General features: G+C 44.6%; 1 protein-coding gene across 4 annotated transcripts; it reads left to right on the top strand.

Moving 5' to 3' along the window:
* Positions 1-369: 369 nt before the first annotated feature.
* Positions 370-25,052, top strand: usp25 (ubiquitin specific peptidase 25). 4 transcript variants are annotated; one of them, XM_037466722.2, is made up of 26 exons: positions 370-608; positions 4,445-4,522; positions 4,646-4,790; positions 5,114-5,237; positions 6,033-6,195; positions 7,457-7,543; positions 9,642-9,779; positions 10,629-10,705; positions 10,838-10,911; positions 11,534-11,685; positions 13,636-13,763; positions 13,885-13,980; positions 14,081-14,245; positions 15,116-15,354; positions 15,460-15,530; positions 15,617-15,845; positions 16,763-17,050; positions 17,627-17,763; positions 18,008-18,184; positions 19,311-19,406; positions 20,247-20,425; positions 21,230-21,308; positions 21,462-21,541; positions 21,814-21,937; positions 23,251-23,443; positions 24,497-25,052. In XM_037466722.2, the coding sequence occupies exons 1-26, from the start codon at positions 567-569 to the stop codon at positions 24,667-24,669; spliced, it is 3,534 nt and encodes a 1,177-aa protein (XP_037322619.1). In that variant the 5' UTR covers positions 370-566; the 3' UTR covers positions 24,670-25,052. The 4 variants fall into 4 exon arrangements, with proteins under 4 accessions (XP_037322619.1, XP_037322618.1, XP_037322621.1 ...); XM_037466721.2 differs by having other exon boundaries at positions 17,624-17,763; XM_037466724.2 differs by lacking the exon at positions 18,008-18,184 and having other exon boundaries at positions 371-608; positions 17,624-17,763.
* The last annotated feature ends 562 nt before the right edge of the window (positions 25,053-25,614 follow it).

Below are 25,614 nucleotides of genomic sequence, written 5' to 3'. Positions count from 1 at the left end.
AAAACACGACAGTAGCATGGGTTTAATAGCAGTCATGATGTCCAGCCAAGGTGTTGTGGATTCGGTGGTGATCTGTATCTGAATTCACTCACTTTTGAGCAACACACTCCTTTAGTGTATGTAGAATTTAATCAGTATTCATGAATCATGTCAATTTTCCTTACAGAATGTTATGGATCAATCTATACGCTACCTTCTTTGGGACTTAACACTGGGTGCATATATTTAATTGTATTGGTACACAACATAATATAATCACAAAACAGCCCTACTTTTGATTATTCTTATTGTTATGCACGATTTCAGACCCAGCATCTGAATCTTATCTGTAATGTAAATGGAGTTCAGGCAGACGTGAGTAGTCAATCCCAGAACTCGGGCGAAGCAGAGCAATGTTTTCATGCCTACTGACGACCTGCGCTAGTATCTCTGCCATGGCGCCCGTGATGTTGCTGACTGAGGAGGGGACATCGTAGTATCGTGTTTTAATTTGCTTCAGTTAATTGTGCTCTGTGCATTTTACAACTATATGTTTGAATTGGATTTTATCTATTTCTGAATCCACCATGACCGTGGAGCAGAATGTCCTCCAGCAGCATTCGCAGAAGGTAAGCTTACTGAAGCTAGCTTGGGGGCTAGCTAACATTAGCCGTACTGTTTGGCCGCATAGTTGTGGAGCTCAAAGTGCATGCATAGTCGACCCGTCCGCTTCTTGTTAGGTAAGGTAACCACGTATTAGGATGTTGGGTGATTGGAGGGTGCGAGTATCCGTTTCGAAATGGCAAGTAGTCTTTATTTTAACGCTAGGCCTGTCGTTAGCCTAGCGTAAAGCGTTATCCAATACTGTGTTGTTGCCAACGATAGCTAACGGGTAGCTAACGGTACCACGTAACGCTAGTTAGTGCTTAGTACTGGTAAACCATTTTTGAACGCTGGGTAACCGCGAGATCATGTGCATTAATGCAGGGAAATGCTAACTTTTGATAACAGTAGCATCCCGGGCTAACTGTGTCTGCGGAAATAAAAAAGGCCGAGTGTTAGTGAAAGGTTTAACGTAAGTGTCAGTGTCATAAACTGTATTTAAAGCAGTATTTAACGCTGTGGAGTAACGTCACGTGGTTTTTTTTCTCGGCTGGCTTTGCTAAGGAATGCGTTCTCGTCCGAGTTTGTGATATTGGACACGTTATGTTTGTGTGTGCGAATATTTCCTAGGTTACTCATCCCGAATCTAATGTTTGTTTACTACGCGTGGTCAGGGCGCAGCGGGGCTGATGGCTGCGGGGCGTTGGCATGGTTCATGCCGTGGCGCGGTGCTCAGGTTACGATGGGTCATGCTCCCTCCGTACGAGCGTTCATCCGGGGCCACAACGTTGACTCACAGCGCCAGAATTGTCACCATACCATGGCTAATTGTGATTAAATTTAAGTTTGGTTGGATGGATACGCTGTATGTGAATACATTTCAGTTTTGCATAAGAGTATGCTTGTAAAATTACATCCAATGCAATTAAGCAAATGTGTTTAACGTTATTTACATAATGAACCAAATCGGACATAGCTAACTCTACATAAAAAAGCAACATAAGCTAGCGGTGGGAGGTAATCATCTGATGGGTTGATGACAGTCAGAAGTTTGAATCATGGGCTAAAATAAACACTTGTTGACTCAAAGTAGCAGTGTAACACAATCCCCATTATGCAGGCTGACCTTTTGAGGCTGAAATGAATCCATGGTTAACAACAATGAAATGACATGATCTTATTCAGTTTAAATCATTTTATGCAGAGTATGAATATAAGGCCATGTCTTAGCTTAGTTTGTTTTGTCACACTTATTATGTAGTGGCCTGTAGATAGTGAAATGTTGAAAGGGTTCTTCTGTTCCTGTCCTAATTAGTTCTTTTTGATTGCAACTCTTTCACATGCACAAACAGAGCGGTCCCGGGAACCCGACAGTACACTGCTGTAAAGCCCCACAAGTAGATCCGTGTGTGAGTGTGCGTGACCCTACCTCACACTCCCTCCCCCACCCACATGTCTTAGTAACCGCGTGTGGTTAACTCGACCCAAATCTGTCACAGGTGCCACTTTCCCTTGCACTTCATTGACGGCAAATAACTCCATTTGGAGATGAAAGTGTGCTCTGGTCACTGACAGTGACCAGAGCACACTTTCATCTTCTGCACACTTTTCATCTTCCGTCTGATCCCTCTAATACGCCATATACGCATGGTTGCAGACAGAGTTACTAGCATTGTTTATGTGATGTTACTCTGACAAATCTGTGAGTTGTTTGTTTCTGAAATTTAATGAATGGAAAAAGACTGAGGACAATTTTATTGAATGCTCAGCTGCAGTGTGTGGTGTGCACCACGTTACGTTGCGGCTCGATAAAATCTTCTTGTAAATAAATGATTCCTTGTCTTCAGCATCGGTAGCGCTCGTACAGGACGTCAGCGCAGTGTCTTAACAGATCTTTGTGATCTTTGTGAAGAGAGCTGCTCTTTTTTCCCTGGGGAGTAGTGAACTAATCCAGAAGCTCAAGTTTTTCTCTGGCGTCCATCACAACAAGGTGTGCGTTGAGTCGTGGTCAATTTTCATGCCACCCTGACGCACAACCTTTGGACACCTCCGATCAGCTGGTGCAGCGTTAGAGGGAGTGCGTTGCTATCAGCAATTGAGGCGTGTGTGCGTGTGTGCGTGCGTGCGTGTGTGTGTGTGTGTGTGTGTGTGTGTGTGATTTTGCTTAAGAAGCATATAACTTAAAGCCACATGACATAACGTAGGTGACATCACACAGGGGTGTGTGGTCAGCATCAAACAGAAAGCAACCTCCTACAAAACATTTCCCAATATACCTGAATCACTTGGTTATTTTTTTAGCTGTATTTAGATGTGGTGTAACACTGATGGGAACACTTTAATGAATAAGCTTCAAGTGAATGTGGGGGTGTATCCGAGTGTGAGAGTTTGTTCGTCTGAGTGTAGTATAGAGAACAAGTTTTGATGTTCATGTTAAATTTTCTGATTTGTGTTTTTTAATGAATTAATATGTTTAAGGAGCAACCTGTACTTTCTGAAGTATTTTTGCATTGTGAATTTGCAGTTCTGTTTTAGAATAAAGGGTTGGAAATTTTAGCTTTTTAATGCTGTTTCTTTTTTTTTTTATCTGATTAATTGATTAGTCAGAAAATAATCGTTAGTTGCAGCCCTAAAACCAACAGAACTTTATGAAGAGCACCACATGCTTTCCAGATGATCTCTGCAACGCAACACAGTCCGTGGGAAGGGACAAAATCTGAAAATGCTTACAGTGCGCAATGTTTTGTGTGACTGCTCTGTATAATGTTAATGTATTAAGCCTAACCTCAGCAGTGACTTAGATAAGTTGTTCTGGAGCAAACTAATCTTCTTTTGTGGGGCGCTGCTAGTTTGTCTTTAAAATTAAGTCATTCCTAATTCAAGATTTGTTTACCTCAATTAGAATTCAGTAAATGTTTGAGTATGCGTATACGCAAACATTTTTTTATGTATTGATCAAACAACATTTAATTATGTGTTTAATATTTTAGAAAATGATATAGCGGATGTAACTGCACCAACTGGCTTTTCCAAATAGCTGCGCTGTTATTTCATGTGCCCGATAGCAAGGTGATACATCTGGCATCACTGTGTATGTGGCAATCTGGTATGAGCTAATGTTCACTCTCAGGCCGCGTAGAGAGCAACTTTTCACCAGCTCATGGCAAGTTTGTGGCTGTGGCACAAATTTTAAATAGCGGTTAAAATGGAATTACAACTTGGCCCAAAAATACTTGAAAAAGATGCCTGTATTTCCCCAAATTATAATAAATCGAATAAGATGAAAAACTCACTTGGATTTAAATCATTGGGTCCTAAAAGCTGTAAAATGAACCAATAGCTCAATGAGCCCTAACACGAGTCTCCTCTAGTACGAGTCTCCTAGTGTGAGAAAGTGTGTGGCACTTTAATATCGTGTTCAGAAACGAAGGAGACGCTTTTGAACGGACACACTTATGTGATGCCTGCTGCACCAGCTTCAGGCGCTGCTTCTCTCATGCCTGTTCCAGCCCAAGATTTGTGCCATGAGCACAGACACTAAGCGCTCTCTCCCATTATCCATGGTGCATTCATATGAGAGTGTGTGTGTGTGTGTGTTTGTGCGTGCGCAGTGAGATCATGAGGTCCAGCCTAGTTTGACATCAGTAGGTCATCCAACTTGAATAGGAGTGAGAATTTAACAGGTCAGATTAAATCATTTGTCTGTGCTTCGAGTTTCATATAAATCATGTTAAATTAAGATTCATTACATAGTCATTTGACGTTAAGATTCTTCTGTCGTGTTCAGATACTAATGTACCATCTCCCATCATGCTCTCCTCTAAACCGCTGTGCATCATTCTCTCTTCTCTCCCTCTTACAGCACCAGCAGACTCTACTTAACCAGTTGAGGGAGGTCACGGGCACCACAGACGTTCAGCTGCTTCAGCAAGCTCTGCAGGTACACCGGGAAGATGTGTCTGTGTCCGTCCCCCAGCTGAAAAAGCTGAAAACCGAGGGGGAACCTTGAGTCTAGTGTCCCTGCTATCTGACATGCGCCTCACAAATGAAACTGTTACTGCAGGTGAGCAATGGAGATCTGGCCGAGGCCGTGGCGTTTCTGACGGAGAAGAACGCCAAGGCTCCTCAGGAAGATGACACCGCCTACTACCAGACGTCCCAGGTGGCCAGCGACAGATACATCAGTGTCGGTAGCCAGGCAGACACAAGTGAGCACTTTACTTCAACTTTGAGGCGCTGGGAGTTTACAGGGAGGATTAAAAGAAAACCCAAACATGTCATTTTTAGCTGGATCTGTGTCATCGCAGTGCGGGCAGCGTCCCCCTTGCCGCCCAGGGCTCCTGGCCCGTTTCCTGGTAGATACAGGGCTGGCGGCATGGAGGGAAGCCAACAGTGTGATGCCAAAGCTGGCTAAAAATGAGTGTCCTTTTTAAAGAAAACTTCTGTAAACCATTTACTAAACATACAATCATGTAATATCCTGCTTAAGCAAAACCAATGACAGCTTGTGTGTGGTTTTTATTTCCTGCAGACGTCATTGACCTTACTGGGGATGATAAGGATGATCTGCAGAGAGCCATCGCTCTCAGCTTAGAGGAGTCCAACCGGGCCTTCAGGGAGACGGGCATCACCGATGAGGAGCAGGCCATCAGCAGGTGGGCTCAGCAGCAGGACTAATGTTCTGGACTCATCTGACCAAACTGTTGCTCCAATCCCTAAACGAATAACCCAAGAGAGACGACGATCCGAACAAATGAAGATCAAAATCTGATTCTGATTCTTCTTTACTATACTCAGCCTGCCACAGTGAATGAAGTGAAAAAATAATTCATGAGAACATTTGATCGACCGTGTGGCATCCTGTAGCCACATCTGTTCTGCAGCTAGTCTGAGATAAGAGGCTTCATTAAAATTCATCACATAATGTCAAAGATTAAACCTTAATGGCTTATATAAAAGCAGTTTTGAAATTGGGTCTTGAACACTTTGCCAGACGAGGTTTGGATGCACCTGACCTGTAGTTCACAGGGCCTGTTTATTTAATTCATTTGAAATCATAGTGCTTTTGTTTTGGCAACAGCGGTGGTGGAAGCATGAATCTCATCAGATTTTGGAGGTCAAAGGTCATGTTCACTGTGACCTCACATTCCCCCCCCCCCCCACTCTCATCTACGCAATATTCAACAAACATCTTCGTCGAACTTCTGTCCCATTCTCTAGTGGAACAGCGGAAACGCACATGCGCAGACTCAAAATCACAGGATATCTTTTTTTGTGACCATTTGAGAATCGCTGCTCTAGTAACGTCAGAAACACCGTAGGCAAATTTCTTACAATCGGGTACAAAAGGACTCTGAGAAATTGTGTTATTGCGCACGCGTTGCAGGATAAACTGCAGCAGGTGAGGAAATTGGATTTGTTTTGTTTTTTTACAATCTTTTTTTCTTCAGAGTTCTGGAGGCCAGCATAGCCGAGAACAAGGCGAGTCTGAAGCGGACCCACACAGAAGTGTGGAGCGACTCCCCCAACCCGCATGACCGGAAGAGGGTCGACACCTGCCCCGTCGGGCTGAAAAATGTTGGCAATACCTGCTGGTTCAGTGCTGTCATTCAGGTGGGCACACATTTGAGTAGGGAGGGTGGGCCGCTAACCCCAGGGTTGATGACTCAATATCCCGTGTCAAAGTGTCCCCGAGCAATAAATACGAACCGCTCCCCGAGTGCACTGCTCCCACAGTGTGGGATGGGTTCAATGCAGAGAATAATAAAAGGGAACTTTCTTTTAAATGTGATAATGCATTAATGCATTCTTAACACACACATTCACAGGTTCAGTCCACATTAAGAGGTTCTTCAACACACACATGCAGATTTGAGATTCAACTACACAACTTTTCAGAGTTCTGCTACTGTTTTGGACCCATAGGTCTTGGCGTGGGCATGTGATCGTAATGATCAATGCTTTAATCTGCTGTTGTTGGCCTATGTAGCAGCCCTGGGTAAGGCCGTAATCAGTTTTAAAAAGCGGTAAAGTGCTGGGACATATTTAGCCCAGCTTTCACAAAGACTCAGTGTGTTGTTTGCTGGAGTCTGTGGTAGAATGTGACCTGAGCGAAAATATGCCTCATGTACCCTGGATACACCATCATGCGGTGTAATGTAACCCCCACCCTTCCAAAGGAGGCAGCGCTCTAACCTGATCCTGCTGCACTTGGTGCCAGAACAGAAGTAAACAACCTTTTCAAATGAGACATCCAAATCTCGAGGACTTTCCTGTCCACTCATGTCCCAAACAGAAATGAACCACCATGACCCGAGTTCCTGGCAGGGAGAGTCCGTGGCTCTTGTTACACTGATGCCTCTACTTGTACTCTATTTCTTACATGAAATCAAATCTCACCCAACAAAATGTTGATATTCTGGCTTTTTAAAGGGCCAATAATGCATTTCGTGTTTCAGCACGCATCACACCTTGCAACAAGCCCTCTCTCCATAGTATTCCTTGTAAAACAGAATTTACAGGCTGATGTCATATTTGGGTGTGGTCCAACTTTATTTCTGTTTTATGAACCACAGTTGGCAGAGGCATGAGATGGATGGACTTAATAGATGAGAGATCTTGATTTAATTTAAAGAGATAACGATGTTTAATTAGGAAAATGTAGACGATAGAGAATCAGTATCTTGCACACACATGTAGGTTTACCAAGTACTGTGAGTAACTCCTACAAAGTGGAAACAGTTGTGTGTGTGATGAGTTAAAAGGTTGAAAGCCACACTTTGTTAAAGGTCTAAGCAAGGCATCTCTTTTAGTCTTTTCTCTCTGACCTGAATCTATCTATTTTAACAACCCTCCTTTCTCTTCAACCCTAAAGTCTCTGTTCAACCTGCTGGAGTTCCAGAGGTTGGTGCTTCACTACTCCCCGCCAGCCCGAGTGCACGACCTGCCTCGCAACCAAAAGGTAAGACCAGAGGAGGGATGGGATCACGATACCATGTTGTGTGGAGTCTTCGGACAACAATAAGCTGTTTGCTGATATCACAACGTCTGCCACCATACAATTTATAACTGATTCCAATCAGGGGCCTGTCACCAATATTATACAAACTCCTATATCGGTGTAACACTGTTACCTCAGTTGTAACTAACTAAAGCAACTCACGTGTGATTTGTTCAATGCTATTAGTATTAATCTACCATTTCTGAAAAAGAAATAAAATGGATGTCTTGTGGTTGCTGGTCAATGCTGGGTAGCAGCTTGTCACTAAAATGAGAATAGCTGGTCTACCCTAAAGGTCAGCCCGTTGAAAGTGAACCCGTTCACTTTAATTGGCAGGCGACACGAAGCACCCAAGAGCTGGATGTGGGTCTTGAGGAATGGTTGCATTTATTCTCTGAGATGAACAGCTCCCACTCTGAACCAGCCAACCCACTGTCGCTGGCTACTGTTGTGCTGTTAGCACCACTTGCTAACCCCACTAGCTACTGATGCTAGCACCGTTGCAAAGTCCAGAAGGGATGTGTGCTTGAACGAGAATGGTGCAACAGATGTCTGATGGGAATTTCCAGAGTAAGAGCTGATCTTAAAGGTGATCAGACATATCAATATGTTTTCACTTTGCAACAATGATGTGGAATCGTTGGCCATTACCACCGCGGACAGATCCCTAGCTTTCCATCACTGATTACAGTGACGTTGTGATGCTTTAACCAGCTTTCGCAACCCATTGTAACATTGTCGATAATAAAGTACTTTGTTGTTTAATTATTGCACAGCGGCCAATTATGTTTCAGTCAGCATCAATGAAAACACGCACTGCTCAACTGAATATGAAGAAAAATGGCTTGTAGTCGGCATCCATTCAACCACACAATTCAATATTAAGCCTGAAATAGTTTCTGAATCACCAATCGGTGAAGTATTTGTACATAAAATCCATCTGCCGCTCTTTCCTCAGGCAGACATCGATCACAGCGTCGTAAAAGATCGGTGATACCGGTAAACACCGCCGTCATTTTGACTTTGAATTTCGTGGGGATCACGCTTACAATGTAGCTTGTATAGTGACGTCAGCTGCACAAATGTCCAGTAATATCTCAATTTTAATGGGTCCATGTTTGATATGTAATGTAGATGATTACTTGCACATCCCATTTACGTGCAAAGGCACAGCAGAGTTGTGCTTTTCGTAGTACAAGTTGAAGAATACAGGATTAAAGAGCCCATGTTTTTTTGCTTGTAAAAGCACTGCTTATTTTACCATTTCTTTGTATTTTATTATGCGTAACGAAATCCGTTCTATTCAATAAAACCTCTAATTTCCATAATTTAATTTTCTTGATTTGTTGCTGCACCCTTATTTTGAAACATTAGAGCCTTTGCTATAATATCCACTCATCTGTTAGTCCAAAAAATAGTCCAAACACAACTCCAACGATATAAAATATTATATGCAAATTAGTCCAGATATTGTGTAGATGTAACATGCACATTTCCTCAGAGAAGCAAGACTGATATATATATTGCTAATTTCTCTCCGACAAACCCTTGCCCAAACCACAGAAAAAATAACTGCAAACTTCCAACATATGAATCATAAACTCCCATTACCTTTGACGTCTCAAACTAAATTATGAAACCAAGCCGTGTTTTGTTTTTTTAGCAAGAGACCGACTGCGGCCATTGTATGTGCACCACAAGCAATTTTTAGGAGTTGGGAGGCGGGCCGGGTTTCAGCCAATCCTCTGTCAAAGGTCATTTTGCGCTTCTAAGTGGAAGCTGTCCATCATTTTCGCTAAAAAAAACATGCTCCGAGTGAAAGGTCAAGAGTTGGCAGGTATGTATTTGTATGAACACAGAACATGCCAGTAACTTTAGCTCAGTTTCTCAGTTGTAATCGTCATTGACCAATTCACTGCAGGTCCAATGATCCTCATCTCATATACTCTAACTACAGCAGGAGACGGTATTAATATTCTAATCCTTGAATTCTCAGTTCAAGGAACGCTGGCTTGACTATTTGATTCACTAAATTGCTGATTGTTTTAACCCTGACCAGGAGCACAGGAACCTGCCCTTCATGCAGGAGCTGAGGATCCTCTTCTCCCTCATGGTGGGGTCCAAGAGGAAATATGTGGATCCATCACGAGCTGTGGAAATCCTCAAAGATGCCTTTAAGTCCAGCGAGTCACAGCAGGTAATCCTCTCCCTGACAGAAGCCGCTCCCTAAGCACAGGCCCAGTTTGTCGATTGAGCATCATCATGGCTAGATAACATCTGCCAAGTGGCCTTGTCATATCAAGCTATGGCTTGACTGCTCAAATCTCATTGTTTTTCTACTATCCTCACACATCTCTAACTAGTAATGCTCAAACCCATCCCTCTTTACAATAAATAATATTCAGTGTACTTGCTTTACATGTATTGAGATTGAGTCTTGGTTGTATCTATATGACAACAATTAATAACCTGCAACCAACACCCTTTAGCACCACAACACAACAGTTAGTGGCCAGTGAACAAGGAGCGTTGAACAGCTGTTCAGTTAGTCGGCAGTCCTTTTTGCCGTCAATGAATGAATGTGTTTGCTCTGAAAAATATACCGTGTCTTACAAAGGGCAGTGATAAGAATTTTTGTTCATACCGTACCGCCCAGCCCTAATGTGACGTAAAGGTTCAATGCACAGTGCTGCCCTTCTTTCATCAGCGTGAAGTGTAAAGGGTTAACGGAGGTCAGCCCTCAGTCATGTCACTACTCTGTATTATTCAGACAGGCATTGACCTGAATTACAGGCTGGCATGGATGTGAATGAGATGATAGCCTCGTGGCAATGCTGGTCCTCTTTGAAATCCAGCAATCTGCCAACTCATCCACTCAGACGAGTAGCCTCAGAAGTGTACATCAGCAGATGACAGACGTAACAATGATTTCACGGATGGGACTGTTTTGCTCCGAGGTCCAGTTAAGTCCTGTAGTTTGACTCTGTGACATGCACCTCCCAAAGGCCGTCGTTTAATGTGTGTGTGTTTTTGTGCTCCTCAACAGCAAGATGTGAGCGAGTTCACCCACAAGCTGCTGGACTGGCTGGAGGACGCTTTCCAGATGAAGGCCGAGGAAGACAGGTAGGCAAAAGTGTCTCCATCCTGAGAGTGGACATGCAGTATACTTAAGTTTTAAAGCATAGTCAAATAAACATTGTTTACATTGAACTGAATCAGAAATACCTCCTGTAAATAACCTTTCTCTGCTTTAAGGGAGGGCGAGAAGCCAAAGAACCCCATGGTGGAGCTCTTCTACGGCCGCTTCCTTGCTGTGGGCGTCCTGGAAGGTAAGATGAGCGGTTCAATTTAAACCAGCAAAGAGAGAAAGCTAGAGTGGCCCGTCCTCGCCCCTAGTAATGAAAAGTGACCTTGTCTTAATGAGACGTGGCCATGTAAAAGAGGAGAGCGGCTGCATTGATCGTGGGAGACCTTGATGGCTGATTGACATTGTGCTTATTATGCGTGACAATACTGGCCCACAGCCACCAAACACTGGGCCAGTGGGCGGCTGCTCATGAAACGACCTTAATGCCTCATCTGCATGTCCGCTAGCAGCTCCTCTCCCTTTGTTTGGTTTTATTTGGGGCGGGGGGGGGGGGGGGGGGCTTCTCATCACTAATTGATGCGAAGAGGTCTGTGGACCTGTTTAATGATGAGTGAGTGACTGCTGAACAAGTAAAAATCAGCTTAGATCTAAATGAGTGTGGAGTTATTGCATCGTCTTCATGCTCTTTGCCTTCCAAACCATCGTATCACACCTGGCACATCTGTGACCTTTGTATGCTCTCTCCCTGTCTGTCTGTCTCTCTCCCTGTCTGTTTGTCTTTGTCGGTCTGTCCATCTGTCTCTATCTTTCTGTCTGTTCTCCTCTGTGCACCTGTCTCTCCATCCGTCTTTGTTATTCCACAGGTAAAAAGTTTGAGAATACAGAGATGTTCGGACAGTACCCGCTGCAGGTGAATGGCTTCAAGGATCTCCACGAATGTCTGGAAGCAGCGATGATCGAGGGAGAGATCGAGTCCCTGCACTCGGCAGAGAACACTGCCAGGTCCGGACAAGAGGTCAGTGTTACATGGTTATGCTCGTTTCCACAAACATTCTTCAAAATGAAACGTAAATAGGTTAGTTTGAGTCGCACTAGCAGTGGGTTAGAGCTGACATTCAGCTTGAATCATTTCTGATTGATAGAAGACATCCCCTCCGAAGGGTTAACCCCCTGGTCCCTATGTGGCACCTGTGCTATTCTGGCTGTGACCTCGCGTCCACTGTCCCATCGCAGCTGGGAGCAGCTAATTACTAGGCCAGTGCACTGATGAATATGTCACCCCACCTTATGGAAAAGCTCCAGCAGTCACAGGGGAGGGAGCTAGTAGGAGAGATACTCCATCCACATCATTTAAGAATCTAGGGTTTCCCCTAGAAAATGAATAAACAAACCTTTCACTTGCAATGAAATGCTGCCAATGTATATTTGATATATTTGAAGTTTCTTATTGTGAAATAATGTCAACACATTGGATTTCTAGATTACTCATCGTAAGTATTATTGTCCTGTTTCAGTCACTGTGGGTGTTGATGTGTTAAGGCCAGCCCGACTATATTTTGTAAGGTACAAGTACCACAAGGTGGCAGTAGCTTGTTTTGTAGCACCATGTGAGAACGTTCTATGCCACTTCATTTTCCTTATCCTGTTATACAAAAAGCCCATCCAAGGAAACCCAGCTTTTCATTTGAAAAAGATGCAGAAAGTGCTGAGCTTATATTACTAATTTTCCACTTAATTTCCAGGGTTGATGATCTTTTAGCAGTAGTTTTAACCAGCTAGGTTAGCCTCGCTTTTTAGGCTGGTGTACTTGCTCACCGTTGTTGGCCAAATTGTTGCGCACACACAAGGAATTGGATTGTTTTCCATAGTAGTATTATTTATATATATATATATATATATATATAATTTTGCTATAGTATAATACTAATTAATCGCACATTAATTGCAATTAAAAGTTTTTCTTCTGAAGACTCAATCTATATATTCAAAAATCTATATTTGTTTCCAAAAAGTTAAACAAATTTCTGTTGTGACCTGCATCCTAAGTCGAACACAACAGTGTGGCGCAAATCCACTGCACGGGTCAAAGAGAAAAGGTTATTTTGTTCCTAACCAAACAATTGAAGCAGTGCCTTTCAACCTTTTTCACACCAACAACTCCAAAAGTTCAGAATTGTCACATTGTAGCTTTTGCAGGCAGATCATATTGATGTCTTGATGTCTTGGAGAGCTCTCCCAGACACACAAGTTACCTATCAGCCCCTTTCATTGTTTTTTTATTGGTATTATTGTTGGTAAGTCTGAAGATGAGGTTTAAGCTTGGTTTGATAGCGTTTTCCCCACACACCAAGCAGAAGGGAATCTGTGCAATCGGATCCCTTATGAAATTGGGTCCGAAATGAAAGATAACTTTCACTTTACTGCCTCGAGCTCACAGCTTGCTTTTTTTTTTTTTTTAGCACCACTCGTAATGGGCTTTTCATCCGGGTCGCCCAGGGCCCAGTTAAGAGTCTGCATCTTTATTTTGGGAATTATTTTCTCCATTGCCGTTTATTCTCCACAACTCCTATCTTAGAGTAACAAGGTAATTACTGCGCTACCCACTGCCCCCTACTAGCATGGAAGAGTATTTAATTACTGCACACTCAACAATGGCACATTATTTGCTTCAATTCAACTAAATAATAATTTGCTTTGGTCTGAATTAGTGGAATTGGACATTTTCCCACGGCAATCCCAACGACTTCTCACGGCACTTTGGTGGACTAAAGGATAAAAAAAAAAAGAATTTATGTAATTTTCCTCTCCAGTAATTACTCTCTAAAGGAAAGGTTATTTATATTCCACAGTGTTATGCTTCCATACTTTGCTGGTAAAATGTCTCCTTTCTTAACTAAAAAACTAACTATAGATTTGAACATAATAATATAATTAACCTCAAGATCAACATCCTGTTTTCCTCCAGCACTGGTTCACAGAACTCCCTCCTGTGTTGACCTTCGAACTGTCACGGTTTGAGTTTAACCAGGCCCTTGGCCGTCCAGAGAAGATCCACAACAAGCTGGAATTTCCCTCTATGCTCTACATGGACAGGTAACCGAAGGATGGCGCGGGTTTTGCCTGTCAAAGTCTGCACTATTGGTCTTTTCTGTGGAAAAACAGCTGATGTCATGTTGAAGACTGAGGCTTCTCGCTGTGGTCTTTGTGTTGTTAGGTACATGGACAGGAACAGGGAAGTAACCCGGATCAAGAGGGAGGAGATCAGGAGGCTGAAAGAGCACCTGACGCTGCTTCAGCAGCGACTGGAGAGGTACTACTAGTCCACCCATAGCTGAGAGTTCAGCCAAGTCAACAAATCTCTCCAGACAGCCGTGGAGAGGACTTCCTCACACTGCACCCTCCTCTTTCAGGTATCTGAGTTACGGCTCTGGCCCCAAGAGGTTTCCTCTGGCAGATGTTCTCCAGTACGCCATGGAGTTTGCCTCCAGTAAGCCAGTGTGCACTTCCCCAGTGGAAGACATTGACTCGTCAGCGCCCCCAGGTGGCACAACCGGACAACCGCTGTCCCAACCGAGGCAAGTTTCATAACAAGAGAGCATGACCGGCCTCTTTTTCAGCAAACCCTCCCAATGGCACAAAGTTGTCTCTTTTCACTTGATGAATTTTGCCTGCTCATCAATAGGCTCAGGTTTCTTGGAGTCCAATTAGGTCTTCACATTGGCCTTTTTCTTCTTCTTTTCTTTATTTTTCTATTAAATATACCTATTTGCTCATTTTGTCAGCCTGAAATTAAATATATTTTCTTTTCCATTTCATGTCCCAGGGTTCGTTTGGTCATGGAAAACCTGGAAAAGTCATGGAAATTTGTTATATCAAAGTTCATGTCGTTAATTTAAGATTAGTTTGAAATAATTGATATGCTTTTAAAAGCTTAAAATATAAGCAGAAACGTGCGCGCACACCAGCGGTCACGCAGCATGCATCCGCAACTCCTTCCCTCTCGTCGGCCAATCCTAAATATACAAATAATACATTCTGTCACACGGTAGATAAACGATAGGCTTCCGTGCCTAATGCAGCTCTTCTGTGTTGCACCTGCTGCAATCGTGACGTCAATACATCGAGACATACAAGGAGCTCTAACATCAATCTAACATAAATGCTTTTCAATGTATGTTACATATCTTTAGTTCCTGCACAATGAGCTTAAATAAAAAATGAAGTCATTGGTATTCTATATTCTGTTAATGTATATGTCATTAATATAGTCTTTTCTATTTGCTGCTTTAATTATTGATTTTGTAACAAGAAGTGGATGGCCCTTTTGCAGTGTATGTTTCAATTTAAACATTTTTAAAATATGTTTCAGTTCATCTGTGGTATATAGCTCTATTTTAGCTTTTAAAAGCTTATGTTCTAAAATGATGTGTCTCTTACCCCTGCAGCACAGCCGAGCAGGACCCCTTGCCTCCCTTAGAGAGCTCAGGTTCTGCCTCAGTTCCCACTCCAGCTGCCACTGCAGGCCAGCAGCAACGAGTACCCATTCATAAGCCCTTTACCCAGTCCCGGCTGCCCCCCGACCTCCCCATGCACCCTGCCCCGCGCCACATCACCGACGAAGAGCTGAGGGTGCTCGAGGGCTGCCTGCACCGCTGGAGGAGTGAAGTGGAAAACGACACTCGTGGTTGGTCTATTGTACCTGCCTCTTTAAGCATGAATTACCTGTGCCACAGTAATGTCGCAAAAGGTGCCTTACTGATAGATTGCGTATCATTTTTCTTCCAACCAGACCTGCAGGGCAGCATCAACCGAATCCACAGGACCATTGAGCTCATGTATTCTGACAAATCCATGATGCAGGTGAGAAATGCTCTATCCTGCTCAAAGTCAAATAAACATTTGCTGACTGTTAATCCGGAGTCCAAATCTCCCTTGGGTGGTCCTAGGTCCCATACCGGCTCCACGCCGTGCTTGTCCACGAAGGCCAAGCCAATGCAGGCCACTATTGGGCTTACATCTACGACCCCCACCAGCGTTGCTGGATGAAGTACAACGACATCTCCGTCACCAAGTCGTCCTGGGAGGAGCTGGTCCGGGACTCCTTTGGAGGCTACCGCAACGCCAGTGCCTACTGCCTCATGTACATCAACGACAAGAAGCCTTTTCTCATAGAAGGTAAACACTGACCCGAACCAACCATTAACTGACATCACTCATCCAGGTGGGCCGCAGCGGACGCACTCACAGGTTTAATCCATCATCTACAGCAGGTCACAGTGTATGCGCAGAAGGGGCTTTAGTTCTGTGCCACTGTTGGATCATCCAGTGCATCCAGTGCTCCTTCAGACATTTGTAGCCCTTCAGGACTTTCTGTATGTCAGCATTTCTGCAGAGTTTGTCCAAGGGAATTACCCACAATTCATAGCAATGCGTTGTTATATGCCGGGGTGCCGTTGGCTGCCTGGAGACGGAAAAACGGAAAGGCACATGTATGTTCAGTATGGCATGTTACAGTTACAAAAGCACATGAAAGATTGAACATATAAACACTATAGAAGCAGAGATTATATCACAGTGTTATTCATTCAGTCACTCAAGGTTCTCTATTTATTAGATATTTTAATGACAATGACCAGAAGACGATCAAAAGTACTGACAGCATTTATCTTTGGTTAATTGTAATATTATTATATTTTTCCAATACAACACGCTTTATAGTTTAAAACATTGCGGAACGTGGTATAATTATGTTGTGTCTGTGAGCAGATTAGGACCATTTCCAACCGCTGCAGGTATGAACATGTATACAGACACTAGCTGCTCCCTAACCAGTTCATTTAACACTAAAATAAAACCTCACACAGCTCTGTTTGCTGTTAGCTCAGTTTAAATAAAAAGGTGAAGCTGGTTTGACTCCCACTTTGTTTAACCATCTCTCATCCAGACACGAAAGAAATACTGACTTCTTGTCAAAGTTTGATCGCAAAAGCGTTTTTGTTTGAAAAATGTACATCAAAAACTCTCATTACAGCAAACAGTCCGAATTCCAACCAGATCAGAATCGTCTGTCGCTCTCTGTGTTGTCTCTGCAGAGGAGTTTGATAAAGAAACAGGACAGGTACTCGGCGGCATGGACAAACTACCTCCAGACCTGAAGCAGCATGTGAGGGGGGACAATGAGATGTTTGAAAAGGAGGTCCAGGAGTGGGACGCCCTGCAGATCCGCAAGGCCCAGCAGGAGAAACTGGCCCTGGCTGCTGCCGCTGCCGCCGCCGCCGCAGCAGCAGCTGCCGCCGCCGCCTCCACCCCGGCAGCTTCCAGCACCTCTTCCTCCTCCCCTCAGCCCATGAGCATTGATTCCAGCCCTCCAGACAACACAGGTCAGGGCCGTGGCACTCAGTCCAGAGCAGAGTGATGATTTAAGAATCAAATCTTTGTAGGAGGATGAACAGTAAAAACTCTGTACAGGGACATAATCAATTCCCTGTGACATATATCATAGTAAATCAAAGGGCTGGCTCGCTGTAGGACATCCAACACCAACGCATTTTCCAAAACGCGGTCTCTGTCTGCTGAACTCCGCCGTGCGCGATCAAGAGATCGGTGGATAGTAGTAAACATGCATGTAGAGACAAAAATGATATGATAAATAACACAAAACATAGTTTGTTTAATAAAATGTACAGGGGATGCGTTATGTATGATCGGTAACCTTAAATGAATTCTGTAGTGATCCAACGCTATGTAGGAAATGCAGAGCGCCCTCCCGTATAATGGTAGGGGAAACCCTGCAACATGTTGCATCCCGTTTGATATTTCTAATGTGGACATGCTGGTATTACTTAGAGCCACATATTTGCACACCTGGTGCACTGTGTGTGGGGGGGAAAAGTCCAATAAAGACCTGCCCATCTCTCTTGCTCCTCTCATGATGCCGTCCGCCCCCCTTACAGTAGCCCAGCCAGAGCCAGAGTACATGGAGCAGCCATCACCCACAAACGACTCCAAACACCTGCAGGAGGACACGGAGAGGGCCATCTCCAGGGCCGCTGCCGAGCAGGAGGGGAGGAGCCCCGAGGCACTGCTAAACGCTGTATGTAGAACACGCCCTCTCACACCAAGTCTGTTAATAACCATCGGGTTAAAGATGCTTCTTGATCCACTCATTTCAGCTGAACTACACGAAGGAGAATATGTTGTTTCAACGGTTGTGTGCAGTGAATGTGAATGTGGATCGAAAGTTATCCATCTTTCTAATACTTCATCTTTTGTCCTCTGTGATGTTCGCTGCCTCTCCATCAGTACTCCTCCCTGTTTCTGTCCCATTCTTTCTGCAGTCTCCTCCCGCTCCCCCCTCCCCACTGCCCGAAGTCCAGCCGTGCACTCCCACCAAAGCCCCTCCCCCTGACCTGGTCCCGGCAGACGAGTCCCCTGGCCAGCGCACGGTCGAGGTGGCCATTCCCAACGTGGGGACCTTTGTCATTGAGTCAGAAGAGGGGGGGTACGATGATGAGGTAGCCCTCGCCCCGACTCCCCCCCCATTTCTATGCTGACATCTGTGACTGTTTGCCATTACATGAAGTGAGGGCAGCGTTGCCTGTTCGGGTGGCTCTGCACGAGGTTTCTCACACTGGAGACAATGTGATCCTTTAGCCGGCCCATATCTGGACCCGTGCTGCACAGTGGGACATCCCCCCCCCCCACCCTACTCTTGTGTGAATCTGCATCTTGGCACCTTTTTTGCAGAAAGCAAAGCCCTGCTTGGTCCCACTGTGTCAGACATCTGTCCATTTGATGGATGTTGATCATGGTTTTCACGTATTTCAGTGTGTTCTGCTGCTTGGCATTCCAGACTCCTGCAACGTTCACTCTCTATCTATTGACTAAGGCAGTCAACTAACATTCTACATTTTAATATACATGCACCCAACTGTAATGACGCCAGAGAACTGAACCACACAGAGAGATACAATGTAACAAAACGTGTTAAACCACCTATCGTGGGTCAATTTAGGGACGGAAACTTCTGTAAATGACATGAAGTTAGTCCTCACTTTGTTTCTCCCCCGTCGTGTGCGTCTGATGAGAGCTCTGAGATATGTGGTGCCTCGTGGCCAGTTGGACACACCCAGGTTGTCGCACCCAGCAGCCACGCGGCTCTAACCCAGGCGTGCCCACACTTTTCCGGCTCTCGAGCTACTTTAGAAACTAACCAAGTCATGGCGATCTACCCCCCTCCCCTGACGAGGAAGGGGGGTTTGGGGGTGGGTGACTTAGTGGCGCATAACGAGTCGATATGAGGAAAACAATAAGCTTCTTCTCATCTGTCAGGATCAGGTCATTACCTTACTGGAGTCAGCCTGGGTGGCTCTGGAATTTGAAATTAAATGCATCCGTTAGTAAGCAAGGATCGCTAATTAGCATTACCCGTGGCAGGCCACGTGACATGACGTCATTTTTTTTTTGTAATCAATGGCACGCGATCGCCTGGTCTAACCCATGCATGGACTGAGTGAGAGGCATGCGCCAACTGCGGCACGCTCTGTTGTGGTGGCCTCTGAACACATGTGGGTGACTTTGCTCGGTGTTGTACCGGAGAACATGTTGTTTTGTTTGACATGGCTCCTGCTTCCCGGGCAGGCGATGATGACCCCCAACATGCAGGGTGTAATTATGGCCATTGGCAAATCCAGCAGCGTGTATGAAAAGAACGGGCCTGAGACCGCCTTTTTTAAGGTACACACTCTTCCCTCTCCTCATCCCGCCTCCATTCACCTTCTCTTTTATGTGTGTGTGTGTGTGTGTGTGTGTGTGTGTCTCACTCTCTCCTGAGCATTTTCTTATTTAAGAAGTTGGTATGGGAGTAACCTTAATACCTGAGGGGAAACTTGTGCGCCACGGGTGCACATCTTTAAACCGCTTGGCTTTCTGGGTAACACATTAGTCATTATTAGTGACATCTGCCACATCCAGTCAGAAATCTGATGTTATCAAAATCTTTTTTGTTTTGAACTTTCTAATAGTCTAATAATTAGTTAGACGCTTGTAGCGCATCCTTTTAAAATGTAGTACTTTCAAACTTGCTGCTCCAAAATAGAGACATTAATTTCTAAAATAGTAAAAGGGCAGATGAGCGGCAATAAATTGACTCCATCTCAAGAATAATCTTCTTAGATTTCCCATGCAACTGGGTTTTAAGAGAGGAGCTGAAAAGAGAGCAATTGAATGTGCCCAAATTGTTTTGATATTCAAACACAAATCGGAAAGAGACGCTTCAGCCGGCTGCACGCGCTCTGTGTTCTGTTCATCTGAGCGCACACCGAACCACTGAGTTCTCTACAACACATGATTAGGCTGCGGCTTAGTGCAACATCTACACAGTCCATTAGACGGTTGTAGTCCCACTACATAGTCGTAGTCTTCAAACGATTTGCAGAAATCTGGGCGGAAATTTCCAAATGTGTTATGACATTTACTACATTTACTAAGTTTTCTCTCCTTTTATTATGTTCTCAACCCAAGAGCAAGTAGTGTCCGTGTCCATACCTGTAAACATGACTCTTCCCCTCTGCTCAGGCCATAAAGCTGGAGTATGCTCGGCTGCTGAGGTTTGCCCAAGAGGACACGCCTCCAGAGAACGACTACAGACTCCAGCACGTCATCGTCTACTTAATACAAAACCAGGCGCCTAAAAAGATTCTGGAGAGGACTCTGCTCACTCAGTTTGCTGACCGGAACCTGGCCTTTGATGAGAGGTGGGTTAGGCTCGGGGGCCACGGGTCCTTTGTTTTAACGGGTTCCAGCATTTTGTACATTTCTGTGAAGAAGACTATGTACACATCTAAAGGGCACAGGAACCCCTGAGTACACGTTTTATTGACAGAGCATTTGCTCTCTGCTAAAACTCTGTGGTGCAATATTTACAGGAAATCATCTGCTCATTCATCCAAATTGCTTTTTTACACAACATCCAGCCGCTATAATGTCCACTGTTGGGGTTAATTGTACCTTTTTGTTAAAATATCAACATAATATGTGAGGGGTCGTCAATGTACTCCGAGGAAGTGGCAGTGACTACAAATGTCGCCACAACATTGTGTTTTAATGCAAAGCTGCTAAAGTAAAAAGTGCATTCAATTTCATTATCTTTAATGCACTTAATGACCAGCAGAGGGCAGCCGAGACCTTGCCTAACGAGGTGGTCAGCACTTTACTATTCCCACTGTCGCCCTGTTGGAGAGGACAAGGTTCCCTCCCAGTTAACACTGTGCTGTTGACGTCATTGGGGTACGCAATGCCCCGATCTTCTAAAACTTTTCAGCCACGCTTGATGGCCTTGATCCATATTTATGGAAAGAATTGATTTGTCCCCTCTCCGCTATTTTGAGCGAGATAATTAGATGTAAGCGTGCGTGTGACCTAAAAAGGAGCCCCCGGAGGAGCGGTTCACTTCTCCTCTCAGCAGTGAAGAGGGATTTGTTAGGCCATGGTGAGGCCTCGGGGCAGGGTGGACTGTTTCATCTCAGCACTAACGCCGTCCCTGCACTTCTTCCCCACAGATGTAAGAGCATTATGAGTGTGGCACGTGCCAAACTGGACCTAATCAAACCGGAGGAGGTCAACATGGATGAATACGAGGTCAGCAGCGGTGTCTTCGTTAATCTCCTGTAGAATTTAAGGCAGTATTATCCATGTTCTTTGCTGCAGTAATTGTTGTTCCAGGTAGATGGACTTTTTCAATATTGCTTTTGAGCAAGTTTGCATCCACTAATCTCTGTTTATCTTCGGCAGATGTGGCATCAGGGTTACCAGAATTTCCGCGAGACAACAATCCTCATGATGATCGGCCTGGAGCTGTTTCAGAAGACAAAGTAGGCCTCCTCCTAAAATCCAGTAGAGGAGATGTTTAACTGTTTAAAAGTTTTAGCTTGCAAGTTTAATGGTGCACATGACAGTGATCTTCAGTTAATTCCCCTGGGTGGCCATTGCATGTTGTCCCCTGCAGGGGGCGGCAGCTCCCCAGCTTAGTACTAGTGCAGTACTAAGTTCACCGGGTTTCTTTCCTTTCATAAGTCCTCAGTGCAGCTTTGATACTGTTTTATCTCAGTGTCTCATCTGTTCATCTTCTCTTCTCTTCCCACAGCTACACGGAGGCTCTGATGTATCTGATTTACTCCTACCAGTACAACAAGGAGCTTTTGTCTAAAGGGCAGTACAGAGGGCACGACGACGAGCTGCTCGGTCATTACCGCCGAGAGTGTTTGCTGGTGAGGCACCGTGGGTGTTTTGTTGAAATGAGTAGACAGATTGACGCAGTGGGAGTTACCTTTGTGTCCCTGTGATCTGCGTCGCCCCCGTTCCGGACTTTTCCCTGCTAGTGACTCGGCAAAACTGCCACGGCCAGACATTTCTCCTTCAGAACCGAGCAGTGACGCAGTAATCAAATTTGCTCTCGCTGAGATATTGCTTTGGCTTGCTCGCAGCCCACAAAAGATTCTACTGAGGATTTTTTTTGTTGTTCATCCAATACTGCCAGATGAAAATCCTTTCAGCGTTTTGCGATTTTTGTGAGTGCCCTTTTCATTTCGCCCCCCCCTCCATAGCTGCGGGCTGGGCTCTGTGTGTTATTGGTTAGGGTATTTTGGTCAGATGGGCCTCACACTGGTCCTCGGCGGTGCACTCAGTAACCTTACACCGGCATTGTGCTCATAATGTAATCATTGGAGTGGGAATAGGAAGCAGGAGGGCCAGCGAGTGTAAACACATTACCTTGGGACACAACGTGTCCTCGGCTAACCTCAGAACTGAGCCCCGGTTGGTCGTGTCAGATCTCTGGCCAGATCCTCTGGCTCCGTCCGCTCAGCTGTTTACCTCCAGCTCTTGTTTTAATTGAAAACACTGTTAACATTGACACAGTTAATGTGCTTTTTTTAAATCCAGCCCTGCAGTCCTTGGTTCCAAACTGGCTTGCATAAATGGAAAAATAAAAAGCTAGTTTCCTCAGAGAGGAGGTCAGGGAGTTTGTCTGTGACAGTATGGGGGAAAAGAAAAGCTCAAATCCACATGGTTGCAGGAACCCCAGGACCTTCCATTGGCAGGAGGATGTTCTGTGCGATTAAGGACGATACACTGTTAAATAGGGTCAAATCTTTCAGTGCAAATCAGAGGTTTTCAACCTGCCTGCTTCCCTTTGGAGGGCTGGAGTTCTGAAACAGGCCCCACCATTATCCCCTAAATCAAAGTACGCTAAAAGCCATAATTATTAACAGGCTGGGTGTCTTGCAAGGGCTATAAATTAGAGCATTCATGAGGCCTTGCGGCGTGGGGGGCGGGCCGATTGCTTGGCTCCAGAACCAGGGGAGTGGAGGAGTTCAGATGTCACGTTGGCCTACACAGAATCCAGCAGTTAAGCATGAACAGCAGACGACGTGCTCGTCCTGCACCGGGAGCTCCGCCCACTTTGTTGCTCCTAACGGGACGTGCCTTGTGGGTTGTTGCTTTAGAGCAATAAGAAGGAATGAATGATAGATTTGACTTTTGTCTCTTGTCTCGGTAACCTCTATGCTCTCCCGGCCCACAGAAACTCAACGAGCAGGCGGCTGCCATGTTTGAGTTGGGGGAAGAGCCGGATGTGACCACGGGCATCGCCATCATGAACGACCTGGTGGTGCCCTGCATCCCTCTGCTGCTGATCCATGACGCCGAGAGGGACCTGCTGGCAGTGGAGGACATGAGGAACCGCTGGTGCTCCTACCTGGGCCAAGAGATGGAACGTGAGAGAGAGAGAGATTTCTTTATTTATTTCTGGATTATGAGGTCCTAGGTTAATGGGACATTCCCTTTACCTGCGCCAGAGATGATCAGAGTCACGGGTCACGGCTCGGTTAAAAGGGTCCAAAGGCTTTGAGGTCGGGCAGAAGGTTCCAGTCGTCCTGGGAAATCTGAAGAGCTAAATGTTGCTTGGATGGTTTCAGAGCTTCAATGAAGCCCTAGTCCCACAGGTCACATGACATGTTGGCAGTACTTTACTTTAAGTTCCCCAATTTGGCATTTCCATTCAATAAATGGTTTAGGACTCGCATATTAACTGTGAGGACACTCAAGGCATCAACAAGTATTGGTGCCATTAGACCAGTGGTTTACTATATTATCATCATCATCTGTTTGTACATCAGCCTCTGCCCACCAGAGAAGGAGTATTGGTTGTTGATGAATACTTTACTAAACAGTTAAACTTGCTAATCCTGTGTTATAAACTAGAGGCAACAATTCTTATTACAATAAGTATTTTGATCTGATCATCATTATTTACTGACTGAGAGACTGTGGATTCACTCCAAATGATGTAATGTACAACACTAAACTAATTACATGATCATTTATTATTCACTTAAATATATCTGCTTTTTAAACTGGTAACTATGTTTCACTATTTGACATTTTATTAACAATAAGTCGATAAAAACAAGGCCAAATCTTTTCATTTATCTAAACTGAAGTTGTTGCCCCCCCCACACGCACACGTTCCGTTAGATTTGCACAGAGAAAACTCTCGGGGAGAATTCTTTCTTGGTATAAAAAGGCAGTGAAGATTATTCCGCTCTTATCTGGTGTTCCAGGATCGCTCTCTACAGTTCAGGAAAGAGCCGAGTATTATCATTAGCTCCACAATCTGTTTTTGTTATGGAACATGTGACATCACATGGAAAATATTTACCCTGTGATTTCTGCCTTAAGGAATGTACACATTCACCTCTGGGTGTGCGAGGCCCATCCAGTTCACCACCTCTTTGCCTCTGTGTTTCCTCCTCCTCCTCCTCCTGCAGCAAACCTCCAGGAGAAGCTGACTGACTTCCTACCCAAGCTGCTGGACTGTTCTACTGAGATCAAGAGCTTCCACGACCCTCCCAAGCTGCCCAGCTACTCCACGCTGGAGCTGAGTGAGCGGTTCAGCCGCGTCATGGCCGCCATGGGCAGGGTGCCCTCCGACGGGAGATGAGCTGCAGAAGGACAGAACCCAACCCGGGCTGACATCCATGGAATTCTCTTAACCCATGCCTTCCTTCTAACTCGCTTCTAGCTGTTACTCCTCGGTTACTCTTCTGCTGCTATAGATTTTACCATTAGAAATATTATGTCATTTTTTATTTTGAAGCAAAACATAACAGAGGAAGGAAGGCGGACTGTTTGGGAAGGAATCAAGAAAAGAGGCGATGTTAAAAAAAAAAAAAAAAATTGTGGCAATCCTGCAGTGGTTGAAAGCCAAGCACACTCTGCTTCAGCTTTTTATCATTTTTTTTAATAAGAAAACACGTTTGAGGGTTTTTCATAGTTGATTATTATTATTATTATTGTTGTTGTTGTTGTTGCTATTTGATTCAAGCTTCCAGACCGCACTCAAGGCCCTTTGTGAAGCACCCTTATCTGCGTAAAAAAGCCCCCCCCCCCCCCCCCCCCCGCGCTCCGCCTCCCGTTTGGCACAGTATTACCGCGTTTTGTTTTGAAGTGAGGATGAGAGCCTTCTGATGTCTCAGAAGGGTCTCGTGTCCAGAATGAGGGGTTTGAAGTGCTGTGGTAGACGGCCACGGACTTCTTGTGGCTTGTTAATAAATTGAGAGTATAAAGTTTTATTTATGGCCCTTTTAGGCCAAATAAACAAATGTTTTGCCTGATAAGGATTCCTCCTTTATTTGCTGACATCAATATTATAGTGTTATTATTGACATTGCAGATGGTTTTAACAGTGATTTATTACCCTGTTTTTTTGTGTTTTAAACAAATGTGATACACGTATATCTAATATCAGTTGACAAGTAACTAGAGTTTATTTGTGACACTGACTTGAGATCCGTGGCCAAAAAACTGGGCGATTTTCTGCTATTCCAGTTATTATGCAGTTTATTAGAATCTGACTTTCATTGAACGATGCATTCTTTTAAACTTA

This window comes from Pungitius pungitius, chromosome 16 (genome assembly GCF_949316345.1).
Source record: "Pungitius pungitius chromosome 16, fPunPun2.1, whole genome shotgun sequence".
Lineage (NCBI taxonomy): Eukaryota > Metazoa > Chordata > Actinopteri > Perciformes > Gasterosteidae > Pungitius > Pungitius pungitius.
The sequence above is the reverse complement of the archived record's forward strand: the minus strand, read 5'-3'. Positions and strand labels throughout refer to the sequence as shown.

What these genes read in the sequence shown, in the direction of transcription:
- usp25 (XM_037466721.2), top strand. Translation starts at nt 567, where the DNA reads ATGACCGTGGAGCAGAATGTCCTCCAGCAGCATTCGCAGAAG. An exon ending in AGGGGGGGTACGATGATGAG is followed by an intron (nt 18,185 to 19,310) that starts GTAGCCCTCGCC and finishes CTTCCCGGGCAG; the next exon opens with GCGATGATGACCCCCAACAT. An exon ending in CTGAGACCGCCTTTTTTAAG is followed by an intron (nt 19,407 to 20,246) that starts GTACACACTCTT and finishes CCCTCTGCTCAG; the next exon opens with GCCATAAAGCTGGAGTATGC.